Genomic DNA, 27,025 nt, shown 5'->3' with positions numbered 1-27,025 from the left:
AATGCGCTGTCAGACCTTTTTTTGTGTGTGTGTGTGCAACTTCTTTTTAAAGTTATTTCATAAGACAAGTCTTCCTAAGGAATTTTTATTGACTAGGAAATGCTAATATTTACATTTTAATTATAGCATTTGCAGTCAGAAACTTCACCTGATCTTTCGGGTGCCTCTGTGCAGGGGCAGCAGCCGTGCCCGTGAGGCACTGGCTGCAAACCAGGGCTCACCTGCAGGTAAGACAGCTCCCTTTTTTTTTTTTTTTTTTTTGAGACCATGCAGTATTTGTGTAGCTCCCTTTGATTCTGGCTGACAGCTAGAGTCACCCTCCTGCCATCAGTGGCAAGCCCCAAATCAGCAGTCAGGAATGCTGAGCTCTTCCCCTCTGCCCTGGCAAGGCTGACACAAGGGCAACAGCACTTTGTTGGGTACTGCCAACCCAACCTGGTGTACCTTGGCCCCCAAAATAACCCGCAGGTGCAGCTGGATGTGGCTCTCCTGTCCCTTCCCCAGTGTCCAAAAGCCCCCTGCAGGGACCTTTGCCAAAGCACTCCTGACACACCTCGCACCTCCCCAGCATGCAGCAATGGATGGTGTGGCACATGTGATGAGCAAGTTGTGGCTTTGGCAGCTTTACACCTGTAACAGAATTTTCTGTCTGCACAAACACCAGAAATGCAGCACAGCTTGCCCCTGCTTGGAGCATATTGAATTATAAGGAACTAACTAGAAAAGTACGTAGGGAGTGTGGCATAACACTGTGCAGCATATGGATATTCTGGTTTTCCATGCCCAAATTCTGTCTAGCATAAATAGGCTCATTTCTCACTGGCATCAAGAGATGCTGTCTTACATTATTCCATACTGAAATTTAAAAGAGGATCACGATCATCTCCCACATCATCAAGCAAAAACTAGTTGTCCGAAGCCAGACAACATTCCCATAGCAGCTTTAGTGTACACCATCAATCTTTCCCTGAGAAGCGATTTTCCCTCTCGCTGCACCGACTGTCCTCTGATGCAGCAGCAGGTTACTCGCAGGACAGCGTGGAGATTGTACCTTTCCCCATGGTGCGATGGCTCAGCCTGACGCCACGGGGAGACGTGACAGCTTTCAAAGTGGGGAAGCGCAGGAGCACATCCCCTCCTACCAGCATGGCCTGGTCTTCTCGTGGCGGAGGTCGTCCCTCCAGGATCCACCACATTTTCCAGCATCCCCATTTCGCTCACGCAGCCTTCCCCATGGAGTCTGCAAGTAACGGAGGAGCCACATCAACTGCCAGTGAAGCGCCCTTTGGACTAATGTTTTTCAAGTGGCCTGCTGTGTCAAATCCCTAATTGCACTAATGGACCTAATGAACCAAGGCTCCCAGAGGCAGCCACACTGACAGAGTTATTTAAAATTAAACCCAACGAAGTGCTCAGGAACAGACTGCCGGAGCGGCCCTGCCCCGGAGGGAGGCAGCCCCTGGGCCCACTTCAGTCTCCAAGATTTGCTGATCAGTGCCCGCAGCCCCAAAAGGAGGGGCCGATGAGCTGTGTTGCTTCTTTGTGCCAACAAACGGCAAATACACAGGCAAACCATTCATTTCCTGATGTACCCAAGCCTGAAGGTTATTAACCAGATGTCCACTATTTTTAATATCTGTTTTAAGCTGTTTTCCATGATGATTGCACTGCCTGAAATGGGCGTGTGTAGTGCACAGCTTGCTTTATGGTCCTGAGGTGATTTTTAATTGATGAGTGGCCTAGAACTGGTTGAATGCTCAGAGCTATCTTTTAATAATAAAACAGGTTATTTCTGTATCCCTCCTGCTGTAACTGCTTGTTCATTTCCATAACTTTCTATTTTTTTCTTCTTGGGCAAAGAAAGAGCTAGGACCAGCTCCTGGAGAGCTGGGCTTTGGCAAAAATGCCTGCAGCTACTGAGGCTCAGTCACTAGCCTGCCTTTCAGCGAGGGTCAGCCACTGAGTTGGTTTTGTTGTGCTGCAGTTGCCATAGAAATTATTTTTAAGTTGTTTCATCCCACTAAAGCAAACTCTAACAGACAGCAGCAATTCATGAGTCTTTCACATTTTTCTCTAGTTACTCCTGATCCTGTCTGTAACTGCAAATATTTACATGTGGGCCAGGATAGTTTATCCCTCAAGTAGCCTTTTAATAGCAACATAACATCCCTCGCAGATCTTCAGCCCCATTCACGGAAGCCTCAGCCTGCTTCAGGAAAGAGAGTTAGCTGTTAATCCAGTTGAGGGGGACAGGAGTCATCACCTTACTGTCTGGAGAGGTTACCTGCTCAGGACCAGCAGCAAAACTGGAGGTGGAGTTTGGAAATGGTGCTTGCGAAGACTTGCGCTGCCACTGCCAAACTGCCTTCCTCCGCCAGAGCCTGCAAAGCAAGGAGGGTGAAGGTTTCACAGCCCCGACCAGGTATCTGCAGTAATGCAGGCAAACCCCAGAACACATTGCTGGCAGAAATGGAAGATGCCGCTAAATCGACAGACCAGCCCTACCTGGAGGCTCCCCCACACGCTCATCTCCTCTCCTCTCAAACCACTCAGCAGTGGTGTTTGTCCTCCCTCATCACGCAGGTCTACTGTCCGGCGAGGTTGCTCAGGCTTCCTGGGAGGTCAGGTTTCTGTATGACTGCCAGCTGTGCTGCTGTCCTCCAGACACTTCCCAGTTTGTCTGGAAAGTTCAGCCCAGTGTCCTGCATGCAGCCTGCCACTGCCAAGCCACATCAGAAAACTGCCTCCCGTCCTGCTTGTGCAAGAGTCCTGGTAACGTCCCTCTGAATGGCACTGGTATTTCTCTTCTGTCTGCAACAGCCCAGCACTAGTGTTCAATTCTTGCAAAGACAGGATAGAAAATGGCCTGAAAATGTGCTTTACCATCAGCCTTCAGAAAAATAAACTAAACTCCTCTCAGATTGCCATGAGCCACTGGGGAAAAAAAAAATAATAAAAAACACCACTGTTCTCCCAGATCCAAGTTCAGGTGGTCCCTTTTTTTAAAAATAAAAAATAAAAAAATGTCTCCAACCATGCCCAGACAAAGGAAACACTAGCCTTTCACAGGTCTGCTTTAATGCACTCCTTTCACCCTTTATTTACAACTGCTGCTCCATGGGGTAGCACTTTCTCCCATATGCATAACAAACCTCTGCCCCAAGATTACAGGTGCCAAAGCCCAGTGCCACGGCTGGCAGCTCCTCATCGATCCTCCTCGGTGCTGGCCCAGGTCACCATGAGCTCTGACAGCGTTTCGGTGCCCGGAGCCCTCCCTGAAAGCCACATCTCCCCACACCCACCTGCCCCCACCTGGGGCCCAACAACGCCATGGCCAGGGGAGGGCCGCAGGCCGGGCCAGGCCGTGCTGGGCCACGGCTTGCCCAGGACGTGGCTCAGGGCAGCACCGGGCTCCTGAGCCCTGCTTGTCCTCCGACTCCGGGTGTGCCATGAAGTTGCTCAGGAGGCAGGTTTGGCCCAAGCACTGCTTTCATACATCCCGTGTGAAGCAACCTGGTCCTAGGTGCTGCGGCCTGGGGCTGGGAGCAAGCACGGGGGATGCCGAGGCCAGATTTATACGGAGGGTATACATTTGTATGTGGGTTATAAACACTAACATCGCATTGTTTAAACCAGGAATAAGCAAATAATTGTGTTTACAAGCATAGATGTGTACAACCTCCCTAGCGTGCATCAGCAACAATCCAGAGCTGCTATAAATAGCAACATTCCTAAAATCACATCCTAAGAAAGCTCTATTGTAACAAAACTTGGCTTATCTTTACTGGTAATCGGGTTTTACTATTCTTTGAAGAAGACTGCTAAATAAGACCTTTCGCAGCTGCTACTGTCAGGCAGTAGTATTTTTGCTGCTGGAAGCATGGCATTTAACAGATGGAAAAGCAGATAATGTAATGCTATAGCATTCACAAATAACATTTCAAAAGTGGTAGTCATGGGCTTTAAATAAAACTGGGCAAAGCAGAGCTGAGTCAACTGCAGCTCCTGGATCAAAGAAAGCTCCAGTTGCTTCAACTTTGACAATGTCAAAAATGGTCCTTAAAAACTACTGGGACAACATTTAAACCTCATACCTGGAAGATGTACAAGTGCCAGTGAGCTCTCCAGAGAGGGTGGAGATGGAAAACCTGAGGTGGCCCCCAGCATGGGTGCGAGCAGTTGCCGTGCCCTGGCTGAGCGGTACCGCCAGGACTCCGTCAGCGAAGCTGCCTGCCTGCTTTGTTCCTCCCTTCCAAAAATAAATATATAAATAAATAAAATGTAAGAAGCTTCCAGCTGCATTTGGTGTGCAGGCAGCCCCAACCACTGCTGCACCTTCGGAACCCCAAGATCCTTAACTTTCACAGCGATGTCTCCCACTTTAGCCTATGCAGAAGGCAGGTGCACAGAAATCAGAGGTGCAGAACACAGCAGTGCCAGCTCCTCACAGAGAATGTTTTTGATTTACTGTTCATAAAAGTAGCACATCACAAAAGCATTGCTTGTCTCCCAGCCAAATATAGGGATCAAATAAAGCATTAGCAAAAACCCAGTCTGCTGGGCGTGTCATCTTTGGCATGTCAATGCAAATATTTGCACCCAGCTTGCCTTTTGACATAATAGCTCCTTCAGTCTTCATTGTGGGATTAAGTGAATCAACAACCCTTCAGGGCAGTTCCTGATGGAGCCTGCTCCTACCATTTGTATCACATCAGTGGATACCAGCCCACAGGAAATTATTGTAGCAAGTCAAAATATTCAGTGTGAATGCTGCAGGGAAGGAAGAACTGCTCATACCAAATCCAAGTGTTATCTCAGCCCCAGCACCTCTTCTAATCAACGTTTGTCTTTACTCCCTGAAAGCTCTGTGCTTCGAGTCTGAAGCTCGCACTGCTGCTGCTGCAAAGGGACAGAGGGCAAGAGCAAAGGGGACAGAGAATTGAGTTCTCATCCATCAGACACTTCTGTCTGGCAAGCCCCAGCCAGTTGTTTGGGTTAAATCCCTTGTGATATTGAAGTGTCATGTCTTACTATTCCTTTGAGTTTGAGCCAAAGGGGATGCCAGCCTAAATACCATACCTGAAAACTAGGGAAGATGAACCTCCAGTCTCCCTCCTATATAAAAAGAAGTGGACCTGGAATTAATTCTTATCTGACAGTTATTGACAGGGTTATAAAGCGCTTTGATAACTCAGTGAAGAAGACAACTGTAGATGTCACTAAGATAGATGGCCATCTGTTAATGTAAATATTCATGACTTCTTTTGTCCTGCTCACAACCCTGGTACACAGGCAATGAACGCCCTGGACCTGCTGCCCTGGATGTGGCATCCAAGGCTGTGAAATCCCAACAGCACCATGGGCTGGCCCACTCCCATTCAGAGAAAAGGAGCTGGAAACTACAGGTGTCAGCTGAACAGCTTAACAGCAGAACCCAAAGAAAAGTCGATAGCATCAGGTTTAGTTAGTAGGATGAGTAGCCCTGTGTACTGGGAATCTCCTGTGACTGGCTGCAGCCCCTGAGGTTCCCTCACATCAACCAAGGCATGATGACTGGCTCACTCAAATCTCTCCTGCTGGACACAGCTTTCAGAATTCACATATATAAGCAAACACTTGCAAGAAAGCCTCTGGTCAGAGCTCCTTCTCCGCTCAGCAACTGTAGCTCCAGCTCTGGGCTTTGCCCCATTCCTGGGACTCAGCAGAGGTCCTGGGAGCCCACGGATGTGGGTGGGAGCTTCACCAGCGCAAGGGCTCAGCATGTCGTGCCTCGCACTGGGTTCTCATGCCCAAGAGGGGCTGCACGCACACTACAGCCACGCTCAGGTTCAGAGAAGTCGATCAGAAAAAAGATATCTTCAGTTCTCCTCTTCAGAAAACTCCCTGGTTAACAGCCTAAGACTCCCAAAGTGTTAATTGTAGAAATCAATCATACGCCTGGGGTCTACTTTTGTTTAGCCAAAGTATTTGTCATTTGCCAGCATCTAACTAATGTATGCAAACATTACTTTTTTGTTGTTGTCGTTATTGTCAGTATTCTGTCCTTGCAAAAAAAAAAAAAAAAACACGATGAAAATGTCTGCTCAACCATCTCTATTTCTTCTTGTGGCTCTCTGGTCTGTGAAATTGGAGGGTTGCTTTAGGATCCAGTACTGCTGGAATTTATCTGTTTAGAGAAAAGTGTGGTTTAATCTGTGCTTTGAAGAACAAAGCAGAACACAAAAAATTACATGGACTGTGCAGAGATTATACAGGAGAAAATGGGACAAAACAGCGTAGGTCAAATTTTGGACATAATCCAACATTGCAAATTTCTGCTTTATGGGCCCAAATGTTTCTTCTTTAAAGTCAACAATTGTGTCTGAGGGGGGGATTAGTGCATGGGCCAATCCAGCCTTCTGCTGCTGCGCCTGTTGGTAACGATGTAATGGGAACGTTTGTCATATAGCAGAAACTTACAGCCCAAAACCAGACATTGAACGTCTTGATCTCACAAATGCTGACACATGCTTGGCTCCTTGCACATGAAAGGTCTCCTGGAAGCAACACAACTGTGCAAAAATTACAGCTAAGCACATGTGTGAGCAGTTGTGAGTTCACAGTCTATGGGCCCTTTATCCTTATAGGCACAAACCCTTGCATTTCTAATTAAATTAACTCATTTATACCTGTGGGAAAAATCACAGCCCAGTATCACAAAGTACACTGCACAAACACACTGACATTCATAACAACTGATGCGTTAACCAGAATTTGAATAGAATCATTTAAGCATTAATAACATCTCCATCTCTGGAGGTCAAGCCTTTTTACTCCCCTGCGTTTTGACATCCATTAGTAACGGAACATATTTCTAATAGAGACCTAATTAAAGCCAACACACCAAGTGTTTGTTTGCGTAAACACAAATGGAAAATGGAGATAAAATTAACTCTGCAGTACTGTGAGAGTCTAGCATATGCAGGAGAATCTTAACATTTGGGGTCAAGACAGTAGATACATATTCTTAACCATTACACATACGAAATGCAATACTTGGTGAGAGTACCAGCTCTTCCAGACCACGATCTCATCTCCTTCCACAGCAAGTTTAGGAAAAAAGTGAAAGGACCTCCCTAAATAAGAAGTACATCCCCAGATCATCACCTTCTGAAACACTAAGCAATCCACTTTTGCTCAGAAACATCACCTTCTTATTTTCATATATATCAGAGCAAGCGAGGAAAACTAAAAAGGTCAGGGAAGTTAAGTAGGCTGACTTACTCCTGGCCTACAGATATGCAGAGGAGTATTTTTTGGAGAAGTTAGACTGTATCCATGGTTTCAGTGAGGCTAATGTTTAAATTAAAACACAGACATTAGTGTCAACAGATTAATAAGTGATTTCTGCTTTTGTTATTGCGCATGTTGATTTCCTCACAGGGTTGTACATCAAAGCCCTAAGCGCACAAGTAGAGAAATGTGTGAAGTCTAGTTCACAAAAAAATTGTTTCTAACATAACTATCTGGTGAACGTAGCATTGGTTAGTTTGAAAATAATTTATTTCAATATACACAGGAAAACGCACTTAGATACTTACAGGAGATGATCCAAAATACCATATCTACAGGCTGTAAAACAGCGCTTCTAAATAGGTTGGAAGAAAGCAGATGCTTCTGCCTGCTGCAGTGAAAAAGCACCCTCATCATGTAAAAAGATGTATAAAAGAAGCACAGGGACCAATTACTACTTGAAAGATAAGCAGGGTGTTTTGAAGAACGGCTCAAAGCATAGAAGTGTTTAAATTCCTTATCTTCCAAAAGGCCTTGGTGGGGAGGGGGTTGGGAAGCCTAACGTGACCTAATTCCTTATTTCATGAGGGATTTTTTCCCCCTTCCCCCTGACAAGCATGCATATTCACTGCGAAGCATAGAATTCAAGGAGGATTGTTTTAAAAAGAATTCCAGAAAACAAGTCATCTGTGTGACTGTATAACAAGCCGATGAAATAATTCAGCTGCTAGGTAATGGCAAGTGGAAACTCTTCTCTAGTTACTACCAGCATGCATCACCCAGAGTCATTTTTCAGCTGGATTGGATACCCGCTGCAGTTTGCCATCTGGCCTCACAAATGGCTGCACCAGCATTGGAAGTGGGGAGTGGGTGCAAGGGGGGAAAGTGAAATTACTTCTTTCATGTAAGTTAGAAGCATTCTTTAGACTCATATACTAACAAACAAAATTTACCTGCCTTCTTCTTTTCAGTATTTACACTTTTGGGGTCTAGTCTTGCAAGAAGCAGTTGCTTTGGGCTAGACCAGGGCCTTACCCCACACTGCATCCTCTCTAGGATAGCAGCCAAAATAGCCAGAACTCTAGGGAAGAAGCATAAGAAATACGGCAAGCTTAAACTGACTCTTCCCCATCAGCTTCCGTTAACCTGCAGTTTAGGCCTAAAACCTAAACCTAACTGTTTTAGCAAACAGTTTCGTTCACTAAAACCATGGAAGAATCATAGTAGTGTTATTGCTCACGTTGTTAGCTGCTACTTGGCAGTTTTGTTTTGTTTTTTTAAACAAAAAAAAAAAAGCAAACAAAAACAAAGCCATGTATAACTATTCATAAGATGTATCTGATCAGGGAAGGAAGGGCACCATAACTTCACAGAGCTGCAGTAGTTATTCCAGTTCACGAATACATGCACAAGCTGCCATACATATAAATTCTGTTGTATTTCACCATTTCACAATAATTACTACAATAAATAAATAACACAACCAAAAAAAGAGTTAACCACAGAAACAGAGAGAAAGAAAAACAGCCATGGTAGAACAGCCCCAGAAGCAGTGCCACGCAGGCTGCAGCAGTCTGGCTGCTCTCCCAGACGGCCCAATCACCCCCACCACCTTGGTCAAAGCGACGGTGCAGATCTTGGAGGAGAAACATCTCTCCCACGCACGGTTAGTAAACAATGACCAGGCTAGCTGCTTATCCAGAAAGATTCAAAAGATCTACCATGTAAAATAAAGCCACGTTGCTTGAGCTTTTAATAGCAATTCCCTGAAAATCACTTCTATCGTGACCACAGGGACTTTATAGGAGAGCTAACCATGGAGGACTCTCCCAGCCTCTCTTCAGCCTGAGAAAAGCCACAGAGTGCTTCTTCCTACACCTACCGATCAACTGGAAGAGCAACTTTGGTCTGGGAGACAAGCAGTTGGGGAAGGTACAGGAAGAGACATCACAAAGGTTCTCAATAATTTCTGTGAACACATTGAATTAGAAATACCTGCTCACCACTTAAAACAATACAGCAGCTCTTGAGGGTCTCCCAGAGACAGAAAGGCCTCCAGCATCACCAGGAACACCCAAAGTCTTGTAGCTACACAATGTTGTGCCAATTCTACACTTGCCTTCCTCTCTCTCCTAAGAATTAACCTCGTAGAGTTCCTGTGGGTGTTCAGCCTAAAGCCCTCCCCAAAAGCATGTTTCATCTCCTACATCAGTACACTAACATATGTAAATAGGAGCAGACACATGCAAAGTCAGAGGATACTGATACCTTTTTTGGGTTATTACTGAAAAAGGAAACAGGGAAACCCTATAGAATATGCCTTCTCCATCTTCTTTAAAAAAAAAAAACAACTCAAGTACAAATAATGTTTTAATGTTTTCCTTGAGACAAACTCTTCTGATAAATATTTACGGAGTTAAAAAGAAATTCCCTGCTTTGTGAGTAGCTGGATGTTTAGACAGTTTGATAGCTCTCCAAGGGAAGCATCATGCCAGAACAGAGGCCATGGCACAGTGCAAGAAGTGCCATTCACAGAGCACCAGTTTACAGAGCTTTTTTTTTTTTCGCCCCACAGGGAAAAGCGTGGAGACAGGTTTTGGTTGTTTGGTTTTGTTTTTAAATGAGACAACACAAAGACTAGACGTACAGACCTCAAATCCTTCCACTTGTGGCAGAACAGTTGTTAATACCTCTCAGGCCTTCACCCAGAACGCGAATCTACTGTAGGAGGAATACTACAAGCAATGCCATCCTTTACCTTTTTACAGGATTCACCTTTTCCTACTTACCTGGTGAAACTGTCCACATGTTACTGTTTTGCAGTCCAAATCCCAAGGTCTGCAGGAGAAATCTAGTGCTTTCTCCACTGCTGCAGGTGTCCCAGGCCTTCATGCAAGTTCTCTTCAAGACCCTGACCAACCAAGTATTACACTGGCTAGTGTTGCCAATAAACATAGCAATTTTATTAAGACAGAAATCCCTTTGTGATAATATAAAACAAGGCTTTGCCATCTTCATTTTTACTTGCAGTTCGATCAGTCTCAGCTCCGGTGGCTCCATGGAAACAAGTATGAGCAGCAGCAGCCATTTACTGCTGGCGGTGGTGCCAGGTAACGTTCAGCCACAACCCAAACAGGAAACAAAACAAGTATTTTATTTTGAAGTAGCATTTTATTTTCCATTGGCTTTGTATACTGAGTTTTGGCCTGGTTAACACAAACTGTGCACTGCAGGTAGCTCTAGGGACACAAACATTTGCATGATATGCCTTTGCAATGTCACTGGCTTTACAAAGCACAACTTTACATAATTTTCAAGACACCAGACTAATGAAGTAGTAATTGCACAAGAACATTGCATTATAATGGCCAAAAACAAAACCAACAAAAATACCACATGTGTAAACCTTTCCAGCATTACTCATAAATACAGCATTTACTGTGAAATGTTAGGTCATACCCATACTAGCTAACTTGTGTTAGGGGGGAGCTCTCTGGCCATGGGCTTGCGCTTGCTGTGCTCGTAAACTAAGGTCTGCTCCCAAATCCCCCAGTGCCTTCTATAAAACTTCAACTCGGCCTTTAAGCCAGGCGCTGGTTCTGCTTCAACCAGCACGATCCAGATTTTCTGCGAGCAAATTGTGCTGAAAGAATTTGCCCAAACCAAACCACAGATTATCTTCTGGCCTTGTACAATACGCTCTTGATGTTGTTCTCCAACAATTCCACGTGGTCTCTGCATGCGATTGCCTGATTTAGTACCAGGAATCAGGTTTTCTCTAGGACAACACAGATAACTCCTGTTGAAATTAGGAAGAGGGAGCAGGAAGCTCACTGCTGTTGAAATCGGACAGCAAGAGACAGGTTCTTAGACCACTGAGAAATCCACATTCGAATTTTTAATTTAAAACCTTATGGTTTAAAAACATTACCCTAGAGCTTTAAATTGCTGGATCCTCCATTAGAGCATAGTCCATAAGACAAAACTTACTTTTTTGGACGGCTGTGACCGCACGCACACTGCACATGATCGGTCACAATGCTGAAAGCCCTTCATCACTTGCTGTTTCATGGCCTCTTCAAGCATATTACCTTAAGACTTGCTTGCAAATCAGAGGTTAAATGTGGTCCAGATGAGGTCAGATGATCAATTCATATTGTATTCTTGTAGGAGTTTAAGTTGTTTTCAGGCTTTTTTTCTTTAATTAATTTCTATTTTAAATAAATTAATTGAGCCTGTATATATTATATGTACATTTAAATACCCCTTAGGAGTTTGCTGTGTTAGAACAGGGTTTCAGGTATCATTTCTCTCAGTGGCAAAATAGTCACAAAGAAGGGTGAGCCACCCATTTGATATTATCTGGGAAAGTAAAAAACAGGCTTAATAAGCACTGCCTTGCTGTTAGTCCACCCTCCACAGCTGCCTACGTGACAGCAGCAAAGTGTGCAACATGTCTCCTTGCAGCACTCATCCGCCTGTATATAATGGCTTTTATACACTTTGTAATGTCAGATCCTGACGATTTATGGCTGAATTTTATACACACGCACAGGTATTTGGTCTTCCCATCGCAGCTGGGTTTCTGGCACAGCTTTAATAAGCCATCGAACTACTTATCTTGAAAGCAAGAGAAGGAGGAGGACAAGAGAAGTATGAACTTGTAAACAGGGAAAGCGAAGAGGCCACAATCCTGTCCAACCAAGCCTACAATCCTCCTCAAGAAACTGTTCAAAGCATGAATGCCATTCACTGGAGGACCTCACTACACTGTTTACATTTTGTTTCCACGCACAGAAAGTCTCTCATATATACTTATTCCATTCACAAAAAAGATAATTTCAGGCACTTAAAAGAAAAAGAAGCACAGGAAGTTTTCTTCATTACAAAGTGTTTTTCCATCAGTCAATTACTTATAAGAACTTCTGTTAACACTGGAGTTGAGGCTCTGGAACGAAGTGGATATATTGTTTACCAGTTTTGCCAGTCAATCTTCTCTTACAAAACTTCTCCCTTCCCCCTCCTTTTCTCAGCCAACTCAGGCCCTTGAATTACTCAGGAGTTTCCTTTATCATTAAGATCCCCTTTCCCACAAATCGTCCCTTGAATAATACCATCTTCAATGTACTGCCCTGTGGTGTCCGTGCTCCTGCCAAGCACGGTGGAGGGAATCCGTGACGAGCGTCTCTCCTGGCTCTTATCATCAGACGAGCAGCAAAGCATCTTCTTCATCGTGCTCCACATCTCATCATCTTTGTATGAATAAATTACAGGATTCATGACAGAGTTCATCAGGGCCAGGAGAAGAAACCACCTTTTCACATTCTGAACCCCACAGTAGGTGCAATTTAGACCATCAAGCAGTAAGACGACCAGTCCAGGAGTCCAGCAGACAACAAAGGCACCTGGAAACAAAGGAGAAAGAGAAAAGAAAGGAAAAAAAGATTTCAGACTTCTAGCTTTGTTGTTTTTTAAACATCTTACTAGTTTGTTCATCAAAAAATTGCTCAAAAATTAAGAAAGCCGGAGCGGACAAAATACTAGTGACAGTAGCAAAATGGCGTCTGCTATAGCTTCTCTGCCAGGCCCGGAGCACGAGGCCCTCAGAAGCAGGCAGGGTGTGAGAATCCAGCTGCTGTCAGCATCAGCTCAAACGCAAGTCGGGAAAGGACCTCACAACAGCAATTTGTCCACTCTGGTAAATAAACAGGATCTCTGGAGCACACAGCTAGCACTTTGAACAGAGAAGATGTCCTCTCTTCATGTATCTCGTATGCTGGAGGGGAAGATGCCCAGTGTCTCACTGCTACCGCTTGTAAAGGAGAACAGAGAAAGAAAAAGATGAGTCAGTGAAGATGAAACAAGGCTGTAGCAGTCAGGGCAAAGAAATGCAGCAAAGTGCATGATTAAAAAAAAAAAAAAAGGCAAAAAAGATGAGGAAGTAGGAAAGTAGTGGTGTGGGGAACAAAAAAACAAAGGACTAGCCCTAGAGCCACAGGGTTCTCCTCGTCTCCTCGAATGTGTGCAAAGTTGTCGGGGGGACGACATCGGGGTGTTTGGTCTCAGCCTCAGGCTTGGGAGGTGCCCGGCCCCAGCTGCCCCCCGCGGCACCGCCAGCCTGGGAGCCCACGGGGAAAGCAGCCCAGTGCACGATAATGCTAACTTAGCACAAGCCACAATTGCAGCCTGACGTACTGAAATAGAAAATTACAACTCTGCGCAGCAGTCACATTTCAAACAACGTACTGAGCAAATTCCAATCACTTACAGAGGCATAGCTCCCCTTTTTGGGGCGTGAAAAATAATCAAACACGTAAGGATGGCAGCAGCTACATGCTATAAAGCTCTCCTGGGAGTCTTGGTATCTGTTCAACAGTTTTGGTCACGCTCCTTTTCTCGAGGCCACTGATTTTCCCATGTCCAAGCCGTGCCCAGCCCGGCGGGGGAGCCCGGCTAGCAGCAGGACACCAGCTGGGCAGCACCACAGGCATGCCCTCCGCTGCGAGCACCCGGCCTGGGTTCATGGGCATGCACACTTACCCCCTGCTAAGGAGCTCAGGGGTCATGGTGCCCACCTACACCAGGCCATAACGGTATGCAAAACAAATCAACGTGACAACACCCCACAGACCTTGTTGCAGAACGACCCCTCTTTTATAAAGAGCATCGTAAGGAGTCCAGAAAAAATCCAACTGATGCCTTTACTGCGTTCCAGGAAGAATTACACAGAATGGAAAGGTGAGAGACCACCTCCTTCAGGAAATGCATTTTCTACTCTGCTGTACCAAGATGTATGTGATGCTAAGTACCAATTTCATGGTGTTAGTTTTGAGCTAATGGTCAACATCAGTGACATTCCTCCAATACCCACTGGCACCAGGAGCGGCAAGCTGCGACCACAGCACGTGCTCTCCCCGGCCAGCCTCTGCACTACGCTGCACGCTGGTTTGGCTCCACCACGCTGAGTAAGCAGTCGTGACACCAGCTCCCTCTTACAGGCTGCAAGGGAGAAAACATCCTACTGATTTATGGCCCTGGAGTTCAAGGGCAAATCCCACCCACTGTAACAAGCGCTGGAACCAGACCACCCAGACATGGCTGTGTCTACACGAGTGCCTCAGCAAGTATTTGGACAGGATGCTTTTGCTGGCCACCAAAGGTCACTGGCAAAGTTGTCAACACACCACCTCCATGCAGAAATTAATATGGTAGCGAACCCTCCTCAGAACAAGCACAGAAAGCATTCTGATCACCTGCCTTTTTTTTTTTAATATTATTATTTTTTCATTCTACCAAAACATGCAAGGTCCAACCCTGCTTTCATGGAGGTCAGCAGGACAGGAAATGGACCCCACAGCCACATTTAACAAAATCAGAGAGAAATCCCTCCTGCAAACAAAACCCTGAGCTCACAAGCAGGATTAGTCCACGAACTCTCAAGAGACATTGTGGGAGCCCTATCAAGGTTGCAAAGGGAAAAGTACGGAGGGATAACATCTGCAGGCCTCTCTCTGGCACCCAGAACCTTTCAGTTTCCCCTGCTGGGAGGCTGCACCCACTCCATGGGCAGTGATGAGGAGGGGGCAACGCAGTGGCAGCACTGCAGTTCCTGGGAAGTGCTCTCACAGGGCTGCTCCTTCAACTCCATCCAAAACACATTTTACTGTCACCAAGCAATTCACACCCTACTCACAGCGTGGCACTGATGAAAGCAAGGCATGGCTCAGACTCACAGCCTTTCTAGGATTTTGCTATTTTTACCACAGAACTTTGAGAGGGACCCATGGTTAAACATAAATATAAGCCTTTGTGTCGGCCCTTCGGCAATCTTCTTTGCGGACTTTTTATCCCGTAGGAGCTCCTCTCTTTGAGAAAGTGCCACGCTTTGAAAATAATTTCATTTCTGGGACTCTAAAATTCAGCGAGTGACAAGAAATAAAGCCTGGCTGCAACATGAATCGGGAGAACAGCTCTGAGACTTCACACCGGATTATGGGAGATCAGGAATCACAGAGCCTCAAGGTCAATTTGAGGATTTTCCAGGAGTTTCAAACATGGATTTTCTTGTAGATTACATCATCTCTACTTAAAAATTAATGCTTCCTGCGTACCTGGACGTACTACTGATGCTTTGGTGGCACCATGCCTTAAAAATCCACATCAAAGCTGTCTCTCAGCATGCCGACACTAAGAAGGGGCGGGGAGGGAAACAACAACAGAAAAAATACGATGCGGTAGCTTCCACTTGCCTTTGCCACAGAAGTGCCCGTGTTAAAACAGCAAGTTACCAATTAAACTATAAATTCACTAAAACTGGAAGTCACGTGCCTTAAGGTTGCCATTTCAGCGGGAATCTCCCTGCCAAGTTCAGACGAGCTGCCACACACACACACACCACCCAAACATCACACACCCCGGCACCACCAACTGCCCTGCGTCACAGGGACAGTCGCATGCTTTGCCAGGACTGTGCCACAAGGTCAGCCCAAGAGGATTTTAGCCCCTTTTGCTAGGTTTCCCAGTTCCAAGCAGATAACTTCCTACAGTTGAGCATGCCAAAGGGAAAGCCACTTCCACTGCTCCTATCCTGTGATGGATCATCTGAGGGCCTATGGCAGAAAGAGAGAGCTTACAGGGACATGGTCGAGAAGACGGGGACCTGAATCCCAGGCTCTGGAAGGAGCCATGCAAGCCCAGCAAAGGGTGGTGCAAAAAAGCCATCTGCAGCTGAGATGACCACGCAGCCATGAAGTTAAACAAACCCAGACTCCCCCAGCTCTCATCTGCAGGACCACAGGAGAATACCCAGAGAGGACAGCGATGTGTCGAAAGCAATGTATTGTCTGTGCCTCTTTTCCTGGGGAAGACGGAAGGATGAGCATGCCAACAGCACCCTGCAGCATGCAGCCTCCTCCCATGCAGCAGAATTTTGTCCTGAACCTGCCATGACACCAAGACAGCAAGTTAACAAGCACTCTCATTCTCATCATGCTTCCTCCAGCGACAGCGCTTCCTGTAATTGCTTTTAGTTGAGACCATACCAGCCATTTACTGCAAAGCATCTTCAGATGGTTAGGAAGAAGCCACTAAAAGTAACTGCCTTGAGCTGAAAACCCCATGCCCACTTGCTGCATATAGGTATAGGCCGTTGTATAAGTGGACGTAAGAGCAGTTTGTAAGTATCAGAGTGGTCACTTGGGGGTTCCTTTTGTAATCAAAAAGGCCATAAAACATGGCAATCCAGTTTCTAATGCTTTTTGCATGGTGTGCTTGAATGACTAAGCCAGGAATACACATTGCAAGCTGTTCTAAGAAATAAATTCTCATTCCTATAAACAAATATTTACAAAAAGCCTCACAGAGCCAAAATCTGTAAAATTAATAAGAAGGAACAGGCCAAGAGACAAGTCATCTGACATGGGAGTTTGGGGTACATCTTGCACCCATTGACATATGCACTCATTCGACTTCTATGAAAGCAGGCTCTGTTCTCATTTTGTTTCTGACTGGAAAAGTAAAAATACAAAATTATGACCTCCAAAGCAGCACCCAGACTAAGTTAAACTTGTCTGACCCATGAAGTAATATCATCATATGCTTTGTCTGAATTATAGTTTAATCTGGTGGCTAAAAACCCAGACTCTGCAAGTAAGAGGAAGCTAACGCTGGTCTTTAAATTGACCCAAAGGCCCCTCTCCCCACCAAAAGAAAGAAATAATTTGAAAGGAAGGACATGAAATTTGAAATCTGGTTTCTTTTCTGAATGCCTAAGGAGGAACAGGAACAGATTCATGCTGCCTCAAGAAACAAGTGTAAGTAACTACACCTGGAGGAGGGCTTTGTTCTGGTCCTTGAACTTTATGCTACAGGTGCTCACTACTCCACTAGGAGATGCTCACTGCCCATTCTGCCTGAAAATTCACCACCACAGCTAGTGTTTTCTTCCAGCTATCAACCATCCACTCTGCACCTCTATTTAATAAGCAGCTACATCACAACTAGCTGAAGTGATCTGAGCTGCTCAGATAACCAGAGTGTCTCTAGGGTGAAATCTAGGTCACATCTCATTTTCTGATCTAGAGATCTAAGGCTGTACTGTATCACCATCTGAAAGTACTTTGCACTATGCAATCTTTACAAAACAGAGGCAAATTCTCCCCCTACAAAGCAAATAGCTGCCAGGAAAACGTTACAGATCCACCAGGCATCCTCTCCTTTCCCCAGTGAAGGTGAATTTTCAGTAAATTCAGGAAACGGACAAGAGGAAGAAGTACAGACAAAGCTACCCACATACAGCCACAGGATTCAGGGCCCTGTGCACATATTAAAGAACATTATTTTGAAAGTGTTTTACTAGGTAGCAGTGAACCTTCATAAGCCTTCCTCCACAGCTGTTCTGTAACTCCCTGTCCCCTGCAACAAACGAGGGACAGCTCACATTTTTAAAAAGCTGCCTACAAACAAGCCCTGTGAGCATTTACCAAACAGAGACGCGTCTCTTCCACGTGCCGCCAACTGGCCCTCTGCTTTGCATTTCTATTTCGTGCAACATTGATTTCACTGTTTAAGCTGGACAGAAGGCTAAATAACTTCACCACTTGTAAGTTTAGTGGGTTTTGTTTTTTAATAAACACTGGTTGGCATTGCCAGCCTTGCTCCAGCCTCTTACCTAAGAGAGTCATGACGGTCTTCATGAGCTTCACAGGGGTTCTCCTGCGGCTAATGGATCCACTAGTGTGCGATGATAAGACGTTAGTTTTCCGCTGGACGTACATGTAGATTCTTATGTAAACCACCACCATAATGAAGAAAACAACAAGGTTTAGGACGCTCCAGAACACCAAGTAACTTCTGCTGTAAATAGGTGCCAGGGAAGAGCAGGCGGTAATGTCACAGAGGCAGTTCCAACCCAGGGAAGGAACAGCGCCCATAAAAATAGCAATGGCCCAAATTGATATAATTAAAAAGGTGACTCTCTTCTTTGTGAGATTACTGTGGATCTTCATCCGCATGATTGACATGTGCCGCTCAACAGCTATGACGAGGAGATTCACCAGGGAAGCTGTCAGGCTGGTATCCAGAAGACCCTGACGCAGAAACCAGCGATTTACAGTTAATGTCTTAGACACTGGGCCAGTGTTGAACATCAAGAAGACATAGGCAATTCCAGCAAAAAAGTCTGCAGCTGCTAAATTGGCCAGCAGATAATAAAAGGGAAAATGAAACCTCTTGTTCTTGACCACAGCTGCTATGACCAATGAGTTTGAAATGAAAATGAAGAGACAGAAGAACGTCCCAAAACACAGAACAACAATAAGCGTTGGCCCTGTCCACTCATCTGCTGTGTCAGTGTTTGTCCTGTTATAAAAAAAGTCCATGCGCTTATCATAGTAGCATTCGTTCATCCTGGATTACAGCCCCTGCATCCTAGGAAGAGTGGAAGGGGAAAGAGAAAGAATTAAAGTTAACTATTGGTCCTTGCTCGAATTACCACACTTAACATGTTGGGGTAATTTTTTTTTTCCTTTGGGGGGCAGGGGGGCATGTATTTGGAAACCTCAAGTAAAAATTCATATTGTACAATTTATTAGTGCAGAAGGAGATATTCTGTCCTCTAAAGGACTGCAATTAGTGATGCTTCCATGAATGAGGACTTTTTTGCAAGTCTTACCCGCTTACAAACAGCCAGCAGTCCCCTTGCACTAGCAGTCACGCTGTGCAGGCAACAATGTGGAAGTTAAGAGGTTAAAAGTGGAGGTCAAAAAGAAAACCTGAGCTACAGCCAGGCCTTTCTTACTGTGAAATCCCATGTTTGAGCCACAGCCCCATCATTATTTCCATTTCTCAGTGCATCCAGTCAGGACAGCAAAGCATAAATCATAAATCTTCCATTTTACTGACTAAGCAATAAAAAGCCTATTACTGGAAAAAAAAAAACTTTTTTTGAATTATATATTAATGAATGCAATAACGTATGTATATAAAATGCTAAGGGCATATATGTTCTGAACACATGCCCGTTACTGCTACGGGATTCAAGTAAATGTGCTGAAAAGTGAAAAAAAAACACTGTACATATTTGTCTGTGCTAAAGCCACAGATTATTTTATTGGGCTGTCACCCCAGAGCGCTGTGAGCAGCAAACACACACCAATTATCTTCAAAACCAAAACGCAGCTCTGTACCCAACCACAGGATAAAGAACGGCCCAGCAGGAGCAGCAGCGCAGGGCTGTTTTCTGACATCTGCTCCACACTGCTGTGGACACGGGGCTATTAGACGTGACGGAGGGGCAGCTCTGGCTACCAGATGACAGCGCACTTCGGCTTCTCCAGCGAGGTCAATGTCGGCAATCTCTGACAGCAACTGCTCACGGAGAGCAGGCCCTGTGCAGGGTCTCACAGCCTGGTAGCGGGCGTTTGTGTCTGATCACCACGAGCCCTCACATTCACTGCCAGGACCTGAGTAAGTGTTTTAACCTTGACTTTGCTAACGAATACCATATAATTTTTGCCAAACCCAGGATCCCAGCCATGGCACAAGGCCCTAGGCACGGCAGACACCACACAGAGCAGCAAACCCGTGCCTGACTGAGGACAGGAGGCGGTGTGGGGATGCAGGGCTGCTGGAGGAACAAGGCTGCCAGCTTTGTCAGCTTCCTCACAGGCCTCAGGGCGCTGTGAGTGCCAGAGCGGCGGGCTGAGTGGGGCTGAAAGGATGGAAAGAGCAGATGCAATGGGCACAGGCAGAAAGATGCAAGAAATGGCCTAAGCTTCTCACCTCTGCAGCTAAGACTGATCACAGATAAAGATCAGGTACACTTAGGTAACCACAGGCTAATAATGGACTAGCAATGGTATCTCATCTCTCTGGAGAGTGAGAAGAAAATTAAGCAACCCCCAGCAGGCTGGCTAACAATCCACATTTATGTTAAAGATTCTTTCTGAGCTTTACGGTAAAAGGTTTGTCTTCTGTGATTTAAGTTATGCTACTGTTGTTATTTTCTCACACAGCATTTGTATCATCTGACTTTAGATCAACTCATACTATTCTGTGATTAATATTTGCAGCTAAGTGAAAATTTGTTGAATACTTCATTTTTCTGAACTGGCTTCTTAGCCTTTCCTGGTTTCCACCCTGTATCTAGTAGTCAGCATGAAGGCAGGCCACTTGATGTTGATGTCCATTTTTTTTTTTACCCTCAAGAACCTAGGCAACTGCTTCTTTTATACAAGAATCTCTTATTTAAAGCATCAAATTCAAGTATATAGCCAGAAGTAAGAACAGCTGTTTAAGGATAAGAAGTGGAAGGAAACAAGTAAATCATCCCTTGCACTGAAATATTACAGAGCATCCCTTCATCTAAAAATAAAGAACCCTCAGTAACTCAGAACCACCATCAGGAGTCAACTAGAGCTTGGTACCTACCTCTCCCAGCTCAAAGCAGCACAGTGAAGTTGGGCAGTCAGTAAATTCCCCGTTTTCACTTAGAAAGTATTCAGAAGAACATGATGCAATTAAATCTGTAAGCAACCAGAAGTCCCTAAGCAGCTGCAAACAACAGCTACTCAAGCTGGGAACCCTGCCCAGCCCAGGCAGTTCTGGTCTTACCCACCAAGGCAGTAAAGGACTTGCTGAGCTTGGCAGGAAGCTTTTAAAGAACAACCCAAGTGCCTGCATATAGAAGTAGCATTTTGGGCAAGAGTAGCAGGAGAAAAAGAAAAAAATCTGTGAAAATTACAGGGAAGGTTTTCTGAACATGTATCTTACTGTGTAATCATCTCAAGAGATGAATCTCTTGCTTGCAGTGACAAGAGAGCAAAGAGATCTGCAGACACATCATTACATCTTAATCTGGGCAACAAGCTTAAAGAAATCAATGATATCAACTGTGAACTTACTCTGAATACTTCCGCTTATTGAAATGCCATACTCATTTGAAATAGTACCCCCAAAGAGAATAAAAATCACCTATCAGTAATTCTCCTCCAAAATAACCACAGTACACTCACTGTCACTCAGCAGAGCTCAAACGGCAAATGACTTCGAAAGTGATGTCTTGTGATGCTGAGATAAGGCACGAAGGGAGTAGGAAAGCATTCAGCTAAGGTCTGAAGGTCACAGGGCCAACTCTGGAGATGTCCAGACAGAGGCTGCATCCAAGCAGTAGCTGAACTGGGGCTAGCTTGCATCCCAGTACTGCAGAGCGCAGGGCTGCCTGTACCAGCCTATACACAGAGAGCACTGCTCCTCACTCCAGGGCCCATCCAGAGCGTGGATATCTCACACCTTCATTTTATGTCTGTGTCCTTACAGCAGAACTGGCCCAGCCTCAGGGCAGCTGTATCCTCGATGGCCCTGCACCAATCTGCACCAGGCACAATGAATGTGCGAGAGGAGATCCCATATTTCCTGGCGTGGCACAGGTTAACGCATTGCAGGACTTTATTCTCCAGGTCTTCGCTTCCGCAGTCAAATTGAAGATCTTTTTCCTTACAGCAGGTTTAAACTTAAGAAGAAAAACAAACTTCTTAAGTATTAGATATTTCAGATTTGTTTATTACGTATTTTTAAACAAATATTTGAAAAATCAGGCATAACATAGTCTGCCAAAGTTATAAAATTAATAGAAACTGAAGTAGTAGAAAAATAGCTAGACCTTTTATTGTTGAAGTGGCTCTCACCAGCTTGATACTTCTAGCTTTTATGGGAGAGGACAGCAAACAACCTCTATTCACCACCTCTGTGCCACTCGTGGCTTTATAGAGCTCCACATAGATCTCCAAAAACTCAGTGACAGTAACCATCTTTTCTATGTTATACAGATAGGTTACACTATTTGCTTGTTCCAAGTCAGTCGCGAGTGAAGACATCAAAACTTTGCCAATCCCAGTGCCTTTTTGCCCTTGTCAAAAAGGTTCTTTTCCTCGTGTCAGTCTATTTAGTTAGTTCAGTTCAACTAATTGTGGCTACAAATATCAGGAGCTGATGGACCATTTCTTCCTATTCTTACTCAGAGTGCTAGAGGTATTGAGGGAGAGAAGTCATCTGCTCCAAAATCTCAAAGGATTTGGTTCAGTTAAACTGCTTGCAAATGAGAAAACATGTATTAAAAATGCTTCTCATTCCAGTGCATTTTCAGCCCTCTTATCTTCAAGACAGCTTGCGTATTTGAATTGATTTTACTTTTCTCCATGTGAGCACAACTTGTATCATGTCAAAGAATGGTTTGGGTGGGAAGGGACCCTTAAGGACCACTTAGTTCCAACCCCCCTGCCAGGGGCAGGGACACCCTGAGCCAGAAAATATCCTTCACCATTCTCAAGAATTTGCCTGAGTCTCTACTATTATAGTATGCTAGCTACTTAAACAAAAGGTTACTAAAATAAACCATCACGTGGAAGCTTCAGACAAAAGCTTCAGCTGGTTGCCAGTCAACACACTGTAAGAGTTGTTATCCAATTAGAAAAGGGTTTGCCTCAAGAAAGTTACAAAATCACATATATTTACACAAAAACTGGTATCAGTTATTTAAGTCAATGATTTTGCTGATTCAAACTGTGATTAAAATCACCTTTTAAATCACTTTGACTCAAAATTAGCTCGGCCTGTAGGTCACTCCCAAGGGGAGATTCTCACCATTAATGCAGCCTGCTCTGAAGGGAAAACTCAGATAGCATTTTATTGAGAGATTTTAATGAGAGGGTCATTATAACATTTAGCCTGCAAGCCACAGTGTGATTCACGGCACACACCACTGCCTCACTGCCTTTCCTGTCCATTAAAAGCTGAGTTGTTTCAACGCGTTTGCCACAACCTTATTGCAAAGCTGGCATCAGTTTGGAGGATTCAGGGCGGCTGCTGGCCTGCTGCTGCAGGAAGGCACCAGGGTGGGAGCGTGTGAGCTGCGGGGAGAGGACAGGAGCCCAGCTTCAGCTTCAGGCCGGGGCTGGGTGGGCAGTGAGGGCTGTGCACACCAGGCAGGGCAGCCCGGCCCCAAACCCAGCCCCAGCAGCGGGCAGACCTCTGCCAGGCATCTCGGGCCTGTCACACGGCACCTCTGAGGCACGCAGGGGTTGTACAGCCGACTTGTCACAGGCACCTGTGGTGGAGCAAGGAGGCAAGCTGCTTGAAATCCCCCACTCCAGGTCCTGCACCCGGTCTGTTACTGCAGAGAAACACTCTACGGTAGATCCGGCTGAGGACAAGTTAAAACACAAGTCCCACCGGCAGCAGGTGGCTGTGCAGCAGCACGAGCCCAGGAAGGCCAGGACACTCACAGATGGCCCCATTAGCTGCACTCCTGCCTGCCCCATGGGCCCATGAGGGCACCCCCGGCCCCCTCCTCTGTTTTGGACAGCCAGTGCCCCTGCCATCTTGTTTTCCAAGTCACCGAGAAGCTCCTTCTCACCTGGATCCACAGAGGCAGCGATGGCAGCAGAAGGCAGCCAGCATTCAGCAGCCAGGCTACGTGTACCAGTAGTACCAGTTTACCAGTCCAGAAAGGGAATCGGTTCCTTGTTCCCCTCCACACCCTGAACACATGCATGGCCACGGAGGAAAACAACACAGCCAAATGATTGCGCAGTAACCCAAGAAACCCATTCAGGTTGCCTCAGCTTAAAAAGAAAGAAATACCAATGCTGAAAAGGGTGTGTAACAGAGTCGAAGCCAAAAATGTTAATATGTAACTGTAAGAAGGAATTTGGTGAGGTAAGCTCTTAGGTTTACTTTGAATTGTCTTTAGTAGTTAATTAGTATTATACAAAAGTCAGTTCAGAGAAACAGACAAAAAGGAAGTTTTTCCCTAAATCCACATTCTTAGTCGTCAGTTTCTGATGCATAAAGAACAATGTTATTCCTTAGTCCTCAGATTCTAAACCAAAGACTTTATCTGATACCATTAGAGGATGCAATGGAAGTCAACATTCATTTGGCAGGTTTAACGGAGAAAAATTATCTCAGAAGTAACTGTTTTACATTTGGTTTATTAGGGAAATTCTGTGGGCACTGCCTGTACTTGGAACAGCTGCTACATGGTCTGCTTTTCCAGGCACTAAGAATGTACTTTTTAAAAGCCATTCTTTTTAATTCAGTGTTAAAAGTATAATAAAAAAGGATTATAAATAAAACTATAAGGCTTAATGAGTAAGCTCTTGAATCCAGAGAATTTATTACTACGGAAATCCATTTCTGTCTGTGGTTGGCCATGTTTATTTTTCTTCATAACTTAAGTATCCCCCATTCTAGATAATTGACTGTGAACTCAAATCAAGCATGCACAAGCAGCATTATCTTGTTATCTTGGTCTTCAACTCTTTTTAGAATAAGAACAGAGTGCCACATCCATTTCCACTCCAAGCCAGCTTCATCCACATAACGTTAACTTGATAGAAATGCTCAGGCTTCCACCAGGGTTCCAGCCGCTTCCAGTAACGGTCCATTTTAGTGGCAGCATAGGTTGGAATAAAACAGGCAGGGACCGGGAGGAGGGTAGTCAAGATGATTCTGTAAGCATGTTATATTTCTGAGAAGCATAAATCATATCTCTTTGAATTACTTCTATATTTGTCAACTCCTATGTATTGGTGGTGGAAACATCTAAGGCTTCATTACTTATCAGATTGCCTTGGTACTGTACACAGGATAGGGGGGTACAAAGGGTCTTAAAGCATTAAACCTTCCAAAATTTTAGGAGCCCAAAACTAAATATTTAAATTGCAAGGTCAGGAAGCAGTACCACCAGCCACGGACCCACAGCGCCTTGTACACACAGACTGATAAAAGGCTTAAAAATCGTTATGGGGGCACCCTGTGCAAGTCTGTGACAGCGCTGGCCCCCAGCGAGCCGTGGCAGGCTGGTGCGGGCAGCTTGGCTGTTAAGCACAGGGTCACCTACACCAAGTCCTGAAAAGGCTCAGGCTCCAGCTCCCGGCATCCCTTTAATGCACAGCTACCCCACTGCACCAGAGGTCTTTTTAAAGCTCTGATCCACTACAAGAAGTTGTTCAGGGCAGCTACTAAGTAACTCACTAGTTACCACAAGTTTAGACTTCAGACTTTGGTAATTTAAGACTTTCTGAAATTATGGTTTACTAAATCTATATATGGAGTCCAAACTAAAAACTTCACTGCAAAGCTTTCATTTAGAGCCTCCTTTAAGTGTGGTTCTGGAAGGAGCTGGCAGGTCATCCTATAATGCGGAAACAGACACAGTATTTAAAGTATTTCAAAGCCATTCAAGCAGCCTTTACATTGTGAAACATGCCTAGAAGAAAATACCTGTTCTGCTTATAAACTAAGCTTGTCGTTTCTCCAGAACCCTGCCATCAGCTCATTGATCACCAACAGATGCATTTCTACAGCCCAACACATCGTCAGTCTTTCACGAAACTCGTAAGCTGGAAGTACAGAACCCTTCAGCACATTCACAAGCAAGTGGACTTTCATTTGTAATTTTCAGCACAGTGCTCATTAGGAAAAGCCACCTGCCCACATCTGATTTATTAACAGATTCAGAGCTGTGGTTTGCAAGCATTCACTTCAGTGGAAGTGGTAAGAAATGGTGGGCTCCAAGAAACACTTAGCTAGGCACATGAAAGTGGACTTAATTGCTTTAAAAAAAGAATCCAGGCATGAGAATCTTGAAGACCAACTACCTGAGAAATTGCTTTTGTGGAATATATTCTCTATGCTGTTTTACACTTCAGAGACCTTATTTCATTCCCTGATAGCATAAGGAGTGTGCCGGAGGGGGCTTTGAAGTGGTCATAGCAGGAGATGAGGATACAGCCAGTTCAGCTCGTCCGAAGCTGTACTCTGGCATTCTGCAAAGAGCCAAACGCATCCTTCAGCTTTTCTTGCTGATAAAAGCCACGTCCTTTCTGATCGTGCAAGTTAGCTTCTTTTCTTTCCAGCAAACAGATAAACGTAGCGAATTCAAACGTTTCCCCACATAACTGGATTTGAGTTGTGCTTTCTGCTAAACCTCTTACAAGGCTTTAAGAGCACGGAAGAAACCACAAGCTGTACGTAGGCTGGCGAAGCGAGCTACAGCAGTGCACGTTACCAGCCTGTAACAAAAAGCGCTGGCTTCCAGACCGGCACCGCGGGCGGGAGCACAGACCTCCCTGCACGACACGGAGGTACAAACGCGCTCGTTCTTTTTCCTTGAGGAAAAAACGATCAGAGCATATCGCGCAAAGTCGCATCTCTGCGTTTCTCAGAGCGGCACGCGGATTCGGACCCTACCTTACGAGCAAGGTGCCAAGGGGCCACCCGCACGGCGTGCCGGCTGCCGGCGGCTCGGGGCAGAGGCGCAGACCCAGCGGGAGGCGCACGGACACGACGCCACGCGTGTGCCTGCCGAAAGGAGCCGCGGGCGCTGCCTTCGGCCCCGGCCGCTTCACCGGCGGTAACCCGGGGGGACCGCGGCGCCCCCCGGCTCCTGCCCGGCGGCACGGGGCAGGCGCTCGCAAACGGGGGGAGGGGGCTGCGGCATAAGCGCGAGTTCAACAGAGCTGCAGACGGGGCGGTTCTGACCGAATAAATGAAAAATAAAAAGTTCGTAAATCACGAAGTCGGTCCAGCCTGCGACGGAGCCATCCCGCCGCTGCCCCCCCTACGCCGCCGGTGCCCGCGGGCCCTGCCCCGTGCCCGCAGCCCCGCCGAAACTCACCCACCGGCAGCCTCCGGAGCGCCGCGCCCGCCGCCCGCCGCCCCGAGCCGGCCCGCCCGCTGCCCGCCGCCCGCC

General features: G+C 45.7%; 1 protein-coding gene across 8 annotated transcripts; it reads right to left on the bottom strand.

Annotated features, from left to right (window-relative positions):
• Window positions 1-10,423: 10,423 nt before the first annotated feature.
• Window positions 10,424-27,025, bottom strand: LPAR3 (lysophosphatidic acid receptor 3). 8 transcript variants are annotated; one of them, XM_083847215.1, is made up of 5 exons: window positions 26,524-26,944; window positions 23,090-23,374; window positions 21,285-21,781; window positions 17,942-18,699; window positions 10,424-12,677 (listed from the first exon to the last, which is right to left on the bottom strand). In XM_083847215.1, the coding sequence occupies exons 4-5, from the start codon at window positions 18,675-18,677 to the stop codon at window positions 12,328-12,330; spliced, it is 1,086 nt and encodes a 361-aa protein (XP_083703341.1). In that variant the 5' UTR covers window positions 18,678-18,699; window positions 21,285-21,781; window positions 23,090-23,374; window positions 26,524-26,944; the 3' UTR covers window positions 10,424-12,327. The 8 variants fall into 8 exon arrangements, with proteins under 8 accessions (XP_083703341.1, XP_083703340.1, XP_083703343.1 ...); XM_083847214.1 differs by lacking the exon at window positions 26,524-26,944 and adding an exon at window positions 23,684-23,813; XM_083847217.1 differs by lacking the exon at window positions 23,090-23,374.

The sequence above is a fragment of the Anser anser genome (assembly GCF_964211835.1).
Source record: "Anser anser genome assembly, chromosome: 8".
NCBI lineage: Eukaryota > Metazoa > Chordata > Aves > Anseriformes > Anatidae > Anser > Anser anser.
The sequence above is the reverse complement of the archived record's forward strand: the minus strand, read 5'-3'. Positions and strand labels throughout refer to the sequence as shown.

Coding starts and splice junctions, on each gene's coding strand:
- LPAR3 (XM_083847220.1), bottom strand. CDS start 18,677: ATGAACGAATGCTACTATGATAAGCGCATGGACTTTTTTTATAACAGG. Junction 12,678..17,941: donor GACCGTCATGACTCTCTTAG/GTAAGAGGCTGG, acceptor CTTTGTTTCCAG/GTGCCTTTGTTGTCTGCTGG.